This window comes from Gracilinanus agilis, chromosome 5, assembly GCF_016433145.1.
Source record: "Gracilinanus agilis isolate LMUSP501 chromosome 5, AgileGrace, whole genome shotgun sequence".
In the NCBI taxonomy this organism is placed as follows: Eukaryota; Metazoa; Chordata; class Mammalia; order Didelphimorphia; family Didelphidae; genus Gracilinanus; species Gracilinanus agilis.
This window is the reverse complement of record NC_058134.1, coordinates 111,434,207-111,452,226: the sequence shown is the minus strand read 5'-3', so window position 1 is coordinate 111,452,226 and position 18,020 is coordinate 111,434,207. Positions and strand designations below refer to the sequence as shown.

The window sequence follows — 18,020 nt, the reverse complement described above, 5'->3', positions numbered from 1 at the left end:
TCTATTTCAGCTTTACTAACTACATTAAACTCTTTGACTGTGTGGTTATAATAAAATGTGGCAAGTCCTCAAAGGGATGGGAGTACCAGATCATCTTACTTGTCTTCTTAGGAACCTCTATGTGAATTAAGAGACAACAGTTAAAACTGAACATAGGACAAATGATTGCTTTAAGATTGGAAAACGAGTATGACAAGGCTGAATATCATCCTTATGTATTCAACTTTTATGCTGAGTACAGCATATGAAATGACAGGTTGGATGAATCAAAAGCTAAGATTAAGGTTGCTGGGAGAAATATCAGCAAACTCCAATATTTAAGTATTGACTGATATGATCTCTACTCTGATGGCAAAAAAGTGAAGAGGGATTATGAAGCATTGTGATGAGGGTAAACGAGAGTAAAACCTGTCTTGAAGCTTATTACCAAAAAAAATTAAGGCAGCTGGTCACATCACTTTCTGGCAAATAGAGAGAAATGGAAGCAGTGCCAAATTTTATATTCTTGGGCTCAAAGATTACAGCAGACTTTGAATGCAGCCATGAAATTAAATTGTTCCTTGGAAGGAAAGCTATGACAAATCTAGATAGCATACTAAAAAGCTTGCTAATAAATATAATTTATAGTCAAATTATAGTTCAAACTATGGTTTTTCAGTAGCAATGTTATGGCTATCTAAGTTGGACTATGAGGAAGGGGGACTACCACAAAATTGACCTCTTGAAGTTGTGGTGATGGAGACATTTAAGAATCCCTTGGATAGCAAAGGAGATCAAATCAGTCAATACTTAAAGAAATTAACTCAGACTGTTCACTGGAAGGTCAAATATTGAAGCTGAAGCTTAAGTACTTTGTTCATGTAACAAGAAGACAAGATTCACTGCAAAAGACCCTGATGTTGGGAAAGATTGAAGGCAAAAGGAGAAGGAGATGGCAGAGGATGAGATGAATAGATAAGTGTTATGAAAGCAATGAACATGAACTTGGACAGACTTCAGGAGATAATGGATGATAGAAGAGTCTGGTGTGCTGTGGTCCGTGTTCAGTCATGTCTAACTGAATGACACATATACAATGCATATGTGCACATTGTTGCGAGGAGGATTACTTAGTTATTATTTAGGAGACCTAACAGGAAGGGCTGGAGAATTCCAAATGGAATGGGGAAGCAGGAAGGGAACCTCTCTCTCTGGGACGGACTCCATGGTGGTTGGGACAAGCTATAACTGATCTTAGGAGACCTCAGAGGAAGTGGAGTTGTACCCTGATTCCCTGGAATCTTGGAGAGTGGTGAAGGTTGGAAAGGCAGAAGACATCAATCCTGCAAGTCAATTCTGAGTAGGGAAGTGGCCTGTGATCTGGTGGACAGTTTGCGGACACCTCTCCCTACGTGGTTACTTTGGATCATTGGCTGTGGAGGAGTTGGTTCCTGGTATTCTGAAAACATCTCTGGAACAGTTTCGAGACCCCAAACTCAAGCCCCCTTCCTCAGGTCCTTAGCCAAGCTGTCAAAACCTGGCAGTCCTGGGTAGTTAGTCATAGCTTCACCTAACCCCCCTTTCCTATCCCCTCATATTATAATTAAACTGTTTCCTTGTGACTTTTCTAGTACTTCAAAGTCCTCATTGAGTATATGTAATACTCTGAAGTTATTCCAGGCTGGGTGGGGCAGAGTGACAGTTAGTCAGGCTTAACTGCCATTTCTGTCAATGGTCATTCCCCTTATACTTAAACCTGGTTCCCTGGCTTGTAAAGTCTTACCCATTGTCCCTTCCTGTCTCCTATCAACCCCACTGAGCTCACATTTAATATTTAAGTCAACTCCCCCGGTTTTCCCCATAATAACATACATATACATCCTTAAATGTATGTGTATATACATATGAATACATATATCTGAGAGAGACAGAGAGATTGAGAGAGTGTAAGTTCTTTGTACATTGATGAGGTAAACTGGAAACTTACCCTGAAGAGAATGCCTTATGGAAAATAGCAAAAGAAGTGCCTGGTGACTTTTTGGAAAGTTAACAGTTCTTAAGCTCCAAAAGCTATTGAATTGTGGATACTCTTTGATCCAGTGCTACCACTACTATGTCAATAATCCCAAAAAGGTCAAAGAAAAAAAATTACCTATATGCACAAAATATTTACAGCAGCCCTATTTATGGTGACAGAATTTGAAACTGAAGGAGTGACCAACTGCAGAATGGTTAAACAATTTTTGATGTGAAAATGTGATAAAATAATACTGTGAAATGGAGAAGAGGATGGTTTCTGACCAACCTGAGAAGATTTGCATGAACTGATGCAGAGTGAAGTGAGCAGAACTAGGAACATGATTTATAGGATAACATGATTTATAGGATTGTAAGACAAGCAACTTTGAAAGACTCAGAACCTCTAACACAATGACCAACCACAATTCCAGAGCATTCATGATGAAACAGACTACCTACTCATCTCTTAATAAAGACAGAATGGATTGAGTGTTCATCTTTAATACGGCCAATGAAAGTACAAATTTGTTTTACTGTACTATACATTTTTGTATAGGGGCTTTGTTTTTCTTGCTTTCTCAATGTAGAGGCAAGAAATTAATGGAGAAGTTAGATGTTCATTTTTTTTAATTAAAAAGAAAGGAAATGTAACATGTTCTAAGTATGATAAGAGTCAAACCAAATGTGGTGATATCATACACCAGGTACCAAGACCATGCCAATCCTTTGGAAAGGAGAAGTTACAATGAGACATGAAAAAATACCCTAAAGAAAGTTTTTCAGAATGTTATATAGTCATGAGAAGATTACCATTGTTAGAATTTACAATAAAATGGAAATGATTTTTAACAAGAAAGTGTGTTTCTGGGGGCAGCTAGTGGCTAGGGGATCTGTGGATTGAGAGTGAGACCTAGAGACAGAAGGTCCTAGATTCAAATTCGGCCTCAGACACTTCCCAGCTGTGTGAACATGGGCAAATTACTTAACCCCCATTGCCTAGCCCTTACTGCTCTTCTGTCTTTGAACCAGCACAGAATATTGATTCTAAGACAGAAGGTATGGGTTTAAAAAAAAAAGTGTGATTCCTAAGTTATATTCAATTAAAAGTTGAAAGAGAACAAAATCCACTGTGGTCTTATGTTGGCATCCCAGTCAGCAGTTTTATGATCGTTCTCATAATGAGTTGTAGGTTTTGTTATTTCTGCTTTTGGTGTTTAAGACATCAGGTACATGCCTCACATCTCCCCCCCCCGCCATGGAAGACAATGGGCAATATCTGGCCGACTGAGCATGACATGGAGCAAAGCAGAACTATCTTGATGCTGTGTATTTCAGAGGAATTCTTGGGCACCTCCAAAGAGCCCCTTCCAAGGCTGATCCCAATGTGTTCAGGACTTACTAAGGTAAGAGTTTTTGCTCACCTCACCCCCATCTGTATGGTCGAAGAGAATGGAACAGCTCCACCTGACTGTCTATGATGCTGACCTTTGAAACACTAGAGGGTTTTCCAGTCAGAAGAAGTCTGAACAAGAGAAGTAGGTTCCACTGTTCAACAAGGCCTCCAAATCCCATTCATGCTTTTTAAAAAAGGCTTTCTTGGCTAGCTGAAGCTGTAAATTGGATTCCTCTCCACATTAAGTGATTGATTGAAACTACAGATTAAAGGGAATAAATATGAACAAAATTTTTGTTTACCATTGGGAAATGTAAGTAAGCCTACTTGAAAACATACCTGAATGGCAGGGCTCCCTTCCCCTACTGAGCCATTCCTCTTTCCATATTTCAAAAACAATCTGCTCCAAGACAATTTGGACAGAGGGCTTTCTACTTAGCCTGAGAGGGAAAGGGACATGTACTGTGTACTTCAGATTTATTGTTTCCAGATGTGTTTTGCTATAGATTTTCTGGAAGATTTCAGAGTGTGATGATGATGGAGCACTTGGGGAGCAATAGGGACAAGAAAGAAAAATATGGAGTATGAAAAGGGAATTCTTATAGTGGTAATGCAGTTTAGAATTTTTTTCAAAGGTCTCAACAAAGGGTGAAGGGCCTTGCTATTTCCAAGGCATTGTCCTCTGAGTCAGAGATATTTCCTTTTTCCATTAAAAAGGGGAGGGCAGGATAATTTCTATTCTAAATACATGACAAGATTCATATTCAAAGCAAATTGTGCTTGTTAGCTGAGTGCTATTTTGATATTTAACCAGCCCTACTTACCGGCTGCATATTAATCCGCTATCCTGAAAACTATCGCCCTTAATTATATGTGTAAATCCATCCCCCCAATCCCTGTAGCACTCAAAGAATAAGGGGGACTCCAAGGACTGGCAGTTCTATTTAAAAATCCTTTGCCTGTGAATTACGATGCCATCTGTGGCCATAAAAGGATTTGGAAGTGAAAGGGAAGGAGAAAGCCAGAGGAATATCCTGCTTTACAAATGAGATAGAACCATGTCTATTAAAACAATGGGCATGGATGAGTTTTCATCAGTATTGTTTAAAGGAAGAAATATGGGGTATTCAAAACCAAATGGGAAAATGTGAGGCATCTTCCACAGTGGCTAAATGTCTCTGTAACAATGCCATTTCACTATAACACAAACATTTACAATGCATTGTTATTTTTTTATAATGATATGCATGATTATAATTCATTCAGTACTGCAAATACCTTTTTCTTATCCCTTCCCTGGCACTGAGCTTATAACCAAAAAACCCTAGCCCCAGATGGTATAAATAATAAATGAAGATAAAGAATCAATGCACTATTAATTTGTAATGTGCCTCTAGTATCCTTGATCAGCATAACAATGCACTGTGATTTAAGATATTTCCGTGTGTGTGGTGATAACATTAACAAATAATAAAACATCTACAAATTAATTTCCTTGGATATATAAATCAAAATAATATGGACTCTCTGCTTTAATCAAGAAACGATTTTTTAATCCAAAATGTAAATATGGTAGAGTGGGAAAACCCTGGATTTGGGTGTTGGAAGATTTGATTCTAAGACTGTGTGACCTTGGGCAAGTCCCTTAACTTATCTGGGTCACAGATCCCCTACCTCTTAAAAAAAATGAAGGATTCAGAAGAGATGGTCTCTCTAACATTTCTTTCCAGTTATGAATCCAATGACCCAAAGCTGACGGTTGAAATGCAATGTGATCAGTATAACAAGGGAATGGGCAAAAAGGATCATCTTTAGGAGCACGAGTGGTATGTTATATCTGCTGACAACTGAGAGTTACCTCACTGAGTCACTATTGGGTGCAAAATGCTTCCAAATTCATAGCATTCCCAGGTGTCCTCTGTTTCCTGTTGGTTTATTATAGTAGTGACCAAAAGCCTTTTGATAGGCTGCTGAGACAGAACTGGGCATTCTTTCAAAAGAGAATGAATAGACTAAAGTTCTCTATCTTCCTTGGTGGAGAGCAAGAGAAGAACTGCTACGAGACAGCAGGTGAGGAAAGAGTTAATAGGTGCTGTTACCAGCATTTCTTCTGTTTCTGTTGTTTTGTTTTCCTACTCTTAGAAAAATGAGAATCAGAGACAAATGGACCCTGGTATGATCTTGTGAGCCTCAAAAGGTCAGAAAGGCCATCAGGGGGTCCACCAAATCAAAGCTCATAGCTGGTACCTGCAGCAGCCAAAACAGGATTAGCTAAAGGGTAACCTGCTTGAGTCCATTTTCCCTTGAGATCAACATGGTGAAACAAGGGTTTCAGATTTCAGCTCTTACTATATCTCATCAATAAATAGCCCTTTACAAAAGCCAATTGAAATTAGTTGGTTAACTTACTCTAAGGAAGAAACCAACTGCTTAGCTGATATTGGCAAGGCACTAACTGGGATAGCTATTGGGAAAATGATAATTGGTCAGCTGATATTAGTGGGGGGAATACATAGAATTGGGGTTCACGAGTAATAATAGTAAAGAAAGATATCCTATAATCCCTCAGGGTTCCCCCTAAGGCCTTGAGAGGAGGGAATCACATAGCTGAACTTTGGGGACCCAACCTGCCCATGGTAATTTGGGGTCATTAGAGTAAGCCCAAAGCCTATCTCTGTGCTACATCGGAATCCTCAGATTTACTTTTTCCCCAGCTAACTCGTAAGTGTATCTATAAAATAAAACTGTAATATCCTAACTCTAATCCTCCACCTTTCTCACTTCCCTAATTTCTCTTATCAGACTCTGAAAATTCCATTTTCAGATTTCCAAATCCTACAAAAGTTCTAATTGTACTAAATGGGGAGGGGGTAAGAGAGGAAAGGGAAAGTTGTTGAGAGGATTGTGGGTGAAAGAAAAAAAAACAACTCCAGTAAATTAAGGAAAATCTCTCTGAGCTCTCACAATCCTATGGATTGGCTACAGAAGGTTACATTTGGATTTGAAACAGTCTGTAATTTTTAGTTTTTAAGTTTTATTGATACTTTCTGTTTTTTAAAACATGCTTATTTTCTGATGAACCACCACTCCATGGAACCTTCCTTTGTTAAGCCACATGTGTGTGTCTGACAGAATAGGAAACATTCTATACCTGGAGTTGATAATCTCTCTAATGAAAGGAAGTGTGTTTCACTCTATCTCTGCTCACTTTATCTGATATGAGTTCATCTGATCTGCTTTTCTGACCCACCCCCTGCTGTCATATATGTCCTTATCTTCAAAGCAAGAGCATTGGTTGGATCAGGGATGTCAAACTTAAAAAAAAATTGATCCATGTGGGCTACACATTAGCTTTGTTGTTCAGTCATTCAGTAGTGTCCAACTCTATGTGACTCCATGGATTTTGGCCATGGAGTTTTTCAGGCAAAGATACTGAAGTAGTCTGTCGTTTCCTTCTTTGGTGTGTCTCCACTTTAAAGATGAGGCACTGAGGCAAAAAGGAGTTAAGTGACTTGCCCAGGGTTACAAAACTAGTAAATATCTGATGCTGGGTTTAAATCAGATCTTTACTCCGAGCCCAGGATTCTATCCATTCTACCAGCCCCTCTATATTGACTTAGAAAACCATAAATTCACATCATCTGTGTGTTATTTTCATTATTTTTTATTTGTTTGTTTTTATTTGTTATTTGGTTAAACTTTTCCCAGACATATTTTAATCTGGTTCAGGCTCCATTCCAGAGTTTTGCAGGCCACACGCAGGCACCAAATTTGGAGGTACTAAGCGACCTCTAAGCTTCCTGCCAGCCCTAAATTCACAGCCTGAGACTTTACTCACTGCTAAATTTCATTACTATTTGATGTAAATAGAGGATATTTCACATTTGCCCATGCTAGAGACTCAGAAAAAACAAATTTAGAATGAAAAGGATTTCCATCCCTTCTCCTCCCCCTCCTCTTTTTAGTGAGGCTTAGAAAGGCAAAGTACCGTCATTTAAGACAGCAAGTAAATGGGAAAATGTGATTCTCCAACCTATGCTCCAGCCACATGTGCTGGGTCTACTTTCATTTACACTTACCTCTCCTAATAAGCCCGTGTGCCATGTAGGATATTATTAGGTGAGCATGACAGCAAAATGAATTAAGCTCCTCTACTATAGCTAAGAAAGGGATTTCTATAAGCGATGACCGATCATCTTTCAGGGAACATTTTTCTTTTTTGCTTCTGATTACGTTATTTCTACCATGATATGGAAACTTTCAGCTTTGCATCAGAAGCGTCCCAACTTTGTAACACACCTTCTTCATTTCCTGACTATATCTGTACACAGACAAGTATGTAGAGCGTATTGAGAGGGACCATTCGTTTTTACCTTTTGACGCTGCTGGATGTTGCTCACAGCATCAGGCTGGAAGTCCAATTTGTCTGTGCGGCAGAGTTTCCAATAGAGAATGACAATGATGGTCATCACCACAATCACTGGAATCACCACGCCAACAATGATCCACAGGTTATTGCTTTGGGACCCAGAAGGTGACCTTTTCACCCGATCTACCGCTGTGGGTGGGAAGAATAAAGATGGGAAGGAAAGTCCTTCTATATAGTTGCATTTGTTGAAAGACCCATCAAGAGGCAGCTTGGTGTAGTAGAAAGAACATTGAAACTAAGAAAGACTTGACTTCTAATCTCAGTTCTAACACAGTAGCAGCAGCAATATAACTAACATTTATGTAGTGTCTACTATGTGCCAGACACTGCTAAGTGCCTTATAAATATTATCTTATTTGTAGATGCTATTGTGATTCTCATTTTAGAGTTTAGAAACTGAGACAAAGATTAATTGCCTTGTTCAGGGTCACACAGGAAGTAAATTATCTGAGGCAAGATTTGAACTCAGGTCTTCCTAATGCCTAGCTAGCTGTCAAAACACTAAACAATTCTCTGATCTTGTACAAGTCTGTTTCTAAGCTTCTACCTCCTCACCTGCAAAATGGGGATAATAATACTTCTGGTAATAACAATAACTGACATTTATAAAACACTTTAAGTTTACAAAATGCTTTGCTTACATTATCTCTTTGGAGCTTCATGGCCACCTTGTGAGGTGTGTATTTCAGGTATTGCTATCCCCATTTTACAGATGAAGAAATGGAAAGTTAGAGAGGACACATGATTTACTCAAGGTGTCAGAGCTAAAAAAATTGCAGAGGCTAGATATAAGCTCAGATCTGTCTGACTCCAAAGCTAAAACTTCATTAGACTGTAAGCTCCTTGAGGACAGAGGCAGAGATTATCTTTTGCTCCTTTTGTATCCCCAGCACTTAGCACAGTGTCTGGCACATAGTAGGTACTTAATAAATGTCCATGGATTGACTTCGTCTACATCGCCATGCCTCACCTACCTCCTAGGGCCATTTTGAGGATAAGTACTCTGTACTTTAAAGTATGAAGTATATCCTAGTCCACATCAAGGTACAGAGTGTTATATAAATGTGAGCAATTATTACCTGAAAAAATGGATGGTCTCTTACTACAAATTATAATAACAGACTATAGAAAATAGACACAGAATCACAGGATATAACAGATAGGAAGGACTTTCAGAAACCTAGATCTGGTCCCATATTCGTCATTTTGCATAATGACATCGGGACATGGTTTGTTTAGTGAATGGCAGAGTCTGGACAAGAGACAAGTTTTTGCTCCCACTCCTAGGTTCTGCTAACATGCCACCTTGCCTATTATATTTTCATGGAATGACCCACATGTAAGTATAATTTATTTAACTAAACTAGTCCATAACATATTTAATTAAACTAAACAAACTAAACCCAAATTGAAAGTTCATTACTTGTTGAGAACTGAGTTTTGTCTTTTGAGATTAGGGTAAGCAGTATTAGCAACCACAATAGTCAGTCCAGAAGGGGTATAAGACAAGTCTGAGATAGAACATGGCTGACCCCACAATATCAAACTCTGAAGGACAAGAACAAAGAAAAAACCATCTATGGTTTTCCTGGAGAACCTGAGGTCTATTTCAGCATATTATTTCTCAAACTGAAAAGACTTCTTAAATACGCCTTTTATCCTCATTGTCTTCATCTGCCCAAAGAGACTTTTCTTAACCTCTTGAAATGAGGTTTGATTTCTCTCTAATATTTCTTTCTCACTATTTTTCTAATATTGTGTTTTCAAATTCTTTCAAACCAAAGCCAATCCTGTGCTTCCTCAAAATTCTCTCCTAGTCTAATCTTGAACCACTCCAGATTTTCTCCTATCTTTAGAGAGCTCTTTTAATTTATTTTTATTTCTTCTTCCTACTCATCCCTCCTCCAAAAGTTGAGCCCTTGGCTCTCTGTTCTTCTTTCACTTTATCCCCCACCAGGAAAATCATTCTCTCTCATCATTTCAACTATCACCTCTTTTTGACATTGACCTCCCTGATTATCTATTTTCTACCCATCATCCAAGGCCCAGCTCAAGTTTTGCTTTGTACTTTGATGATATCAGTCTACATATCTCCTCACTTCTATTTGTTGTCTCTAATTCATGAGTCCACTGTTATAAATTGTTCACATCTCTCTTGTAGCTGTATCATACAATTTAATATAATATTAAATTATCATATCATGACATATGATGCTACCTGATTTGCTAACTGTTCCATGGGTGTCCATCTTGTCTTTCTACCTATGTTGCAAATCCTCTGTGCATCTCACAATGGCTTTATCCCAGTGCTGAGCACAAAGTAGGTACTCAAAAAATACTAGGTGATGATAGCCAATATGCATTGTAAAAGAGTAAAGACCCAGGGGTAGGAGAGCTAGAAAGATGAAATACTTGAATTCTTCCTTTTCAACCCTAGCTCTATTATTATCGGCATAGTGGGTTTCTTCTGCATAAAAAAAGCAGGTGTATAAAAAGCTGTGCCAACATCAAATTCAAATCAAAGGAATAGGATGCTAGTACCACTGGTAACTTTAAAAAGAAATGCCAGAGGCACAAAAAACTTCTCATTCAGCCCTGTATCCTAATTTCTCTGATTTGCCTCCTGGCTTCACCCTAAGTGTTGAGGTGCCTCATTTCTCCCTCTCCAACAGTTCCAAAGCTCATGACAGTGGTACTTCTCTTTAGAAGTTTAAAAGGAGTCCAGGGGAAGATGGGTTTAAAAGAAAGTGGACTATATGCTTAAAAGATACTCAATTCCACTTATAATCAACTTTCTGATAATCATGGAGTTTGAATAGCCAATAAAAGTTTAAGCAATCTCCATTTTCAGGACTTTTGCAATTATGATAAACTTTAGATTTTTAAAAATCTATTTAATGAGTCACTATGGAGTATTCACGTCTCTGTATCTTATTGTACTGTATATTCAAAAAATGCCTTTTAAATTATAATAATTACTATATCTGACAGTTTCATCATGCTTTAAGATTCAAAAAGTACTTTATACATATCTCATATGCTCATTTTCACCCCTCCTCTCCTCTGGAAATAGGCTATTCCTGCGTTTCAAAGAGACATTTGCAGTTAATTCATAGTGCATAAATGTCATTGTCTAAAATTGTTTTGTCACCCTTGTATTATTTGCCCATTTTTAAAACTTCCATTTATTCTATTTCCTTAAATCTCTGATATATATAAAATCCTTATGCAAATCGTGGTAAGCATCTAATTTTTTTTTCTGTTTAAGTTTCACTTTTCTCTTGCCAAGATTGTATTTTGTAGTTCCTTCTTCTACATAAAAACTTTTTTAAAAGTCTAACCTTCTTAAAATGTGTACATACACAATATATATACATATATTATATAGAGATTTCTATCCCATTCATTCCCTGTATTCCTTCTCTCATCCTCAAATACTTAAAATCTGAAAGAAAAGATACAGAGAGCAGTTTATACAAGAGGAGAGAAAATATTATATCATTACAAAAATAAACATCAAACTGGCTTTTTGGGGAGGAAAAAGAAGCTCTGTGATTTTTTTTTACTTAGAGGAAAAAACCCAGCCTACTGTGTTTTACCCATATTTCATTCTTCTCCACATCTAAAATTTCAAATAAAATATTCTGGCAAAAATAAATAATAAAATATATTCATCTAAATGAAAAGGAAAAATAATAGTAGATATGGAGAAATATGTAAAGATTACTTTTTTTTAAAAGCCTGGGTTGTTGACTAGACATGTTTTAAATGAACAATGATAACTCGAACTATATGCAGAAATTTGGGGAAATACACTATGTTTATAATGCCATTTAAAAATGTATACTGGGGGCAGCTGGGTAGCTCAGTGGATTGAGAGCCAGGCCTACAGACAGGAGGTCCTAGGTTCAAATCTGGCCTCAGACACTTCCCAGCTGTGTGACCCTGGGCAAGTCACTTGACCCCCATTGCCTACCCTTACCACTCTTCTGCCTTGGAGCCAATACACAGTATTGACTCTAAGACGGAAGGTAAGGGTTTTAAAAAAATGTATACAAACTTTTCAAAAACAATAGCACAAAAACAATCAGCTACAACTACAGGGTTTTGTGCACAGTTAAATATAGACCTCTGCCTCTCTTTTAAAAGTATTGAGATAACAAAGACACTTACGCTGGGCAATTATGCCCTGGATGCGGTAGCCCATGATAATGGCAGCTCTCTGGATATCTATCCTGTTGATCATATCTGAAGACTTTGCTGCACTGAGCCTTTCTCCATCTTGATCTTCTACAAAATAGATTAGTTGGACTGGATAGTCATCACCTTCTAGCCGGGAGACATTAACAACCTGAAAAAACATGAGATAACCAAAGATATTTTTGAGATTCCAGTTTCAGGGTGTCATTACTCTATCATTTAATACTCTAGGGAAGAAAGCCTGTGTCTCCTTGGATTTACTTCTGTATACTTCAAATTTATTTTTGCCACCTAATGTCAAAATCACACTGGTACTCTTTCTGGCAATGGGAAGTGACTTATAAACACAGGGTAGAAGAATATAAGAATTGTACCTGAGATCTGTCTAGTCCATTCTGTTGCTAATAGATGCCCCAAGGGAATGGTCATTGTGGGCACATGGCATAGTCTCATGGCAATGTTAGAAGTAGGAGGGACCTTCAAGATTTTCTTGTCCTTTGGTTGAGGAAACTGAGTTCCAGAGAGGAATAGTCACTTGCACCCAGCGAGCCAAGGGCAGATTCTAGATTGAAACCAACATTCTCTGATTCCAAGTCTAGTGCTCTATCAGCTACACCATGATGTCTTCCTTCATTCTTATCTTTCAGGCTTTAATGAACAAGTGTGTGCTTACCCTTTCCCATGCTATTCATGATTTTCACAGAGTCTGATACTGTTCTCCCCTCTCAGCCCTTGTCTTTCTCATTTCTTAATTGAAAAATGTAAGAAAATGAAGGATTAACAAGCACTTATTTCTTTCCCTCCCTAGTCTTCTACCTTCTCCCCTCCCAATTTTAAAGAACAAAACTTTTGCAATAAATATTCATAGTCAAGCAAATTCTCCCACTAGCTACGTCCAAAAATGTATGTCTCATTCTGCATATTGAATCCATTATCTCTCTGTCAGGAGGTGAATAGCACAGATCATCAGCCTTTGCTGGTCAGCCTTTCCAAATAAAAGCCTCTTTATCCTTTTAGGATATCCTCATTTGGCAGTGCTTCATCCTTCTGATCATACTAATTGCCTTTCATTCTCTGGAATAGCTTTTATATTTGTTTTGGAGGTTGTAATCAGAACTGCCCACAAGAAGAGGCACACCACAGCCTATATAAACCTATATACATTGACCCTATATAATAGTCAATGCCCTATTTTCCATTTTATTTTTCCCATCCTTTTTTAAACCCTTACCTTCTGTCTTAGAATCCACTGAGCCACCCAGCTGCCCCCTGCCCATTCTTTTTTTAATGATCAACACTGATCTTTCAGGTTATAGAACCACAATGGGAACAATCTATACTTGCTCTTGGGCCTTTTTTCTAGGTTATGATGTTCATACACAATTTGGAATTTTAACCTTGCATATACTCGCTCTTATTAAAACTCATTTGGAAGCAGCTAGGTGGCTGATAAGTAAAGAGCCAGACCTAGAGATGGGAGGTCCTGAGTTCTAATCTGGCCTCAGACATTTCCTAGCTATGTGGTCCTGGGCAAGTCACTTAACCCCAAATGCCTAACCCTTACCAGTCTTCTGCCTTGGAACCAATACTTGGGTATCAATTCTAAGACAGAAGATAAAGGTTTAAAAAAACTCATCTGTCATTCTTTAGTCCATTTGCAGAGGTTAATTAGATGTCTACTTCTCTATATGACCTTGGCTCTTCTTTCATTAACTTCAAGAGTTTATTTAGAGCTACCAAATTTGGAATTTTCATTGTGTGTCCATATCTTCAGCTCACTAAAAAAAGCTATTATTTAATACTAATCCTATTACCAATATCTCCATACTTCTGTTTCTCTGTTTCTACCTAGAGAATGTCTTTTAAACCTTGTTCCTTATTTCCTGTCCTTAAAGCAGTCCCTCATTCACATTTTTTTTAATAATATCCCCTTTTTCCCAATGGAGGGGAAAGGAAGGTAAAGATAAGGTAACAAAAAAAAAGAAAAGGGGATCATTGAGGCCAATTTTTGTGGCTGTGTTTTTGAATCTTTTTAATTTCTTATGGCCACAACCAGTAGGCAATGGGACACACAGTCGCTCAGGGTCACCCAGCTGGGAAGTGTCTGAGCCCAGACTTGAACCTAGGACATTTCGTCTCTAGGCCTGGCTCTCAATCCACTGAGCTAGCCCAGCTGCCCCTACTTTAGGTTGCAGTTTCTTTAGCAGATGTAGTTTTTACAGGGTGGGGTTGCTAGCCCCACGCCCAACCCTCCTCCTTTTTTCATCCCGGCTAGGGACCGTCCTTGGTCCAGGAGTGGTAAGGGTGGGCAGTAGGGGTCAAGTGACTTGCCCAAGGTCACACAGCTGGAAGTGTCTGAGCCCGGACTTGAACCTAGGACCTCCAGTCTCTAGGCCTGGCTCTCAATCACTGAGCCATTCAGCTGCCCCTGATAGATAGATATACATGTGTTAAACCCTTGCCTTTCTTTTTAGTATCAATAATATGTTTTGGTTCCAAGGCAGAAAAGTGGTAAAGGCTAGGCAATGGGGATTAAGTGACTTGCCCAAGGAGACACAGTTTAGGAAGTATCTGAATTCAGATTTGAACCCAGGACTTCCCATCTCCAGGCCTGGCTCTATATCTACTGAACCATCTAGTTGCCTCCTAAAATATATTTTTAATTAACAAAATTCTATTCTCTCTTTTCCCACTTCCCTCCCACCATCTAGGGGGGAAAACAAAATCCTTGGAGGCTTTTTTTTTTTAAATACAGAAAGAAAACCAAAAAAAAGTCAGAAAAAAGCACAAAGAAGGAGGATAGCTTTGAAAGTTATAGGCTAAATGTATTAAATATGTAGAAATAAATACAAGCTGTAGAAATCTGCAATGTCATGAACAATCTTTTTTTTCCCTTTTTTTTAAAATGGAAAAGTCCATCTTTTTTAGTGTATGTCAGATTCACAAAGAAATATTTACATTTTTTTTATTTATGAGAAAGTCCTTTATATTATAACCCAATTTTAATAATATTCTTTGCCTAAAAACTTGTCAAAGTTTTCTAAAAATCAAAGTCAAAGATGTACGAACTGGCTAATAAATTATCCAGGTACGATTTCCAATTAAAGAAAGTTGTTGAATTTTCTTATGAGATATTTTGGTCTAAACATTCAGAAATTCTATCCATTTTATCATGTAAATTCAATAGTCTGTGATTGTTTGTATCCCTTCTGGAAACATTCTTCTATACAAGGACAATATTTTTAATTTAATAGTCATCCAACATGATTATTTGCAATGATCGGTTACATATTTTGACTATGGGCCTTCCTACCCCCAATTATGATTTCATTTCTAAATTACTTTTAACTTTTGGGTGGATGCCATTCCATCTGGTAATTTATCAATACTTACTTTGTCAGTCTGTTTTACTGCATCATAGGAATTGGTAATTTAATCTATATGAAAGTGAAATTTGAAATGCCTTTGAATTTGTCTATTTTCAGGTGATAATTTAGGAGACAGATATTCCCTAATATTTTCCTCAGTGAAGATCCAGGAAGAGAATTCAATTATTTTTCATTCTTGAATACTTTCTTCGTTCTATCCAAGAAAATTTCAAAATTTTTCTAAGTAGTCTTTTATTGTTTAAAAATTCCCTTTTGAGGGAATTTTGTAGTGCCTTACAAGGTCCTCATGGAAACTTTTAAATTTAAATTTATACTTAATGTGCCATAATTTTTTCTCTACTGGTATAGTCTTTAAAGACTCTTTCTTCCCTGAAATAATCTCTTTGACTCTGACACTTAGCCCTGAAGAAGACAATTAGGAGTGCCTACTATTTTTATCCTTAGCATAATTTTTTCCTGGATTTCTAATGATGTATTTTAAAGCAATTTCCAGTATCCTTATGGGTGATTTTTAAAAACTCTTCTTTACAAATTTTTCCTACATCTTCATTTTGGGATCTTAGTCTATTCAATGTTCTAAAAGTGAAAATGCTGAATTTCTGAGATCCAAAGAACACTATAAGACCATTCATTCTTCAAATGAATGTCCTGGCTTAGAAATAGATGGCCTGGAAGCACCACAGGTAGGTGAATGTAGAGAATCAAAAAGTCATTCCATGGCTGTATTTTCAAAGTCAGGAAAATGCTACATTTATCCTGAAAGGAAAAATGATCCCAAAAAGATCTCTTTTTTTCTTTGCCTTTAAAAAATTCAGGACTGCAACATGCTCACAATGCATTCAAGCTGTGCCATAATTCACATGGTTTGGGAACATAACTTCAGAAGAGTCCATATATACAGTTCCATTTGTCATAAAATGAACACAAGTGAAATACAAGAATGCATAATAATACTATGGTAATAGCTGAGTGAACATCATTTAGGAAGTGGAATCTAATTCTTGTCTTTTCCATATTACATCAGCATTCTATTCTGTATATGGGTAAATAGCCTATATAGAGCTCAATGTGTTTCTGAAGGCATCATCCTATTAAACCACAGTATGGTGTCTAAAATTTAAAATGATGACCCTGAACCATCAATAAAAGGATTAAGTAATCAGTTTGTGAAAGGAAGAAATTGTATAATACATTTTAGAAAATTATCCATTAAAAATGTTTAAAGTAAAAAAAAAGAGTTTAGGCACAAAGAGAGAATTATTTGAGAAACTCCTTCCTTCATTCTATGGACATTACCCAAGGGACAGCTCTTAATCCATTGGACTTCTCTTCATGAGTTTTATCCTTTGATGAACTGAGCCTGCCTCAAAGCTTCAACCTAACTGACTACTTTAGCCTTGACCTCTACCAGAGAGTACCAGTCTCAACTCTTCAAATGCTTACAAGCCATGTCTTTGGCATGAACTACAGTCACTTTAAACTCAATATGCCTCAAGTTCTATAACTCCCTTGATCTATGTCTTTAATTGTCTTATCTTGATATGTTTTGATTCTTTGGCCCTCAGATATCTTATTTGGAAAATGAAAGTGGTTAGCCTAGAGTTGGCAAACCTATGACACATGCCAGTGTGTGCCAGAGAGGGCTGCTCCCTTCCCCCTCTCCACAGCATCTAAAGACATTTTCCCCCTCTCATCCACCCTTCTGCCCAGCAACCCAGTGGGAATGCTTCTTTCCTCCCCTGACTGGGGTAAGGCTCACATGTGGTGTGAGGTGGTTTGGGCATTCAGTCTTTAAAAGGTTTGCCATCACTGACCTAGAGCATCACTAAAGTTTCCCAACCCCAACACTGAGCTCCTCCTATTGCCCCAAACCAGCAAAACTGTGATCCTCCTTTTGAGATTTTTCTTTCCCAAACTCACCAGGGACCCTCAGTTCTCTTCTCTCATTCCAGTAACCAAAATTATTCTTTCCTTCCCTCTCAGCTACATTCTACCACTTCCTTGTGTCAAGTGAAAGAGTAATCCACAAGATATAGATGAATGACATATTAATAGTACCAATTGTTCCAAAGGTATGACATTTTAAAAGAAGTTACGTGTCCAAATAAATTTCTTTTAAAATTATTTTTTATAATTTCTGAACTTAAGAAATACCAAATCAGATTAATTTGTAATTGGCAAAATTATAATGAAGTAAAAATTTCAAAATCAGGCAAGGTGGGGAAGACACCTTGGGGGAGGGATAGGCAGGAGTTTTTAGTTTTTCTAATTTCTTGAGGTTCTTTCCAAAACAATGACTACCACATAGGTAATACTAATCCATAATATTTTTTATTTCTTATGTTGAGTGCATTTTATAATTTTAAAAAGTGTTCTTTGAAAAGTAAGGTTGCTTTAACTCAAAGGAATCTCAAATTAAAGTCAAATGAAGATGTTTTTTGCATTTCCTTAAAAGGGACAGTACTATACAAGGCTCAAAATCAATCTCAATAAACAGCTGTCAAGATAAACTGAAACAATAATATTCTTCATTGCTATAACTGTAGCCCAGGTTAAATAAAAACTTCTTATGTTTTCCTCTACTTGCAACACACCACCTTATCTCAAAGTA

General features: G+C 37.4%; 1 protein-coding gene across 1 annotated transcript in view; it reads right to left on the bottom strand.

Annotated features, from left to right (window-relative positions):
- The window catches only part of KIAA1549 (KIAA1549 ortholog), a 183,206-nt gene that overhangs the window by 70,186 nt on the left and 95,000 nt on the right, over positions 1–18,020 (bottom strand). Inside the window, exons 12-13 of the mRNA XM_044679012.1 lie at positions 11,994–12,171; positions 7,765–7,949 (exon numbers count right to left, since the gene is read on the bottom strand). Coding sequence (XP_044534947.1) covers positions 7,765–7,949; positions 11,994–12,171 — 363 coding nt within the window. The remainder of the gene's footprint in view (positions 1–7,764; positions 7,950–11,993; positions 12,172–18,020) is intronic.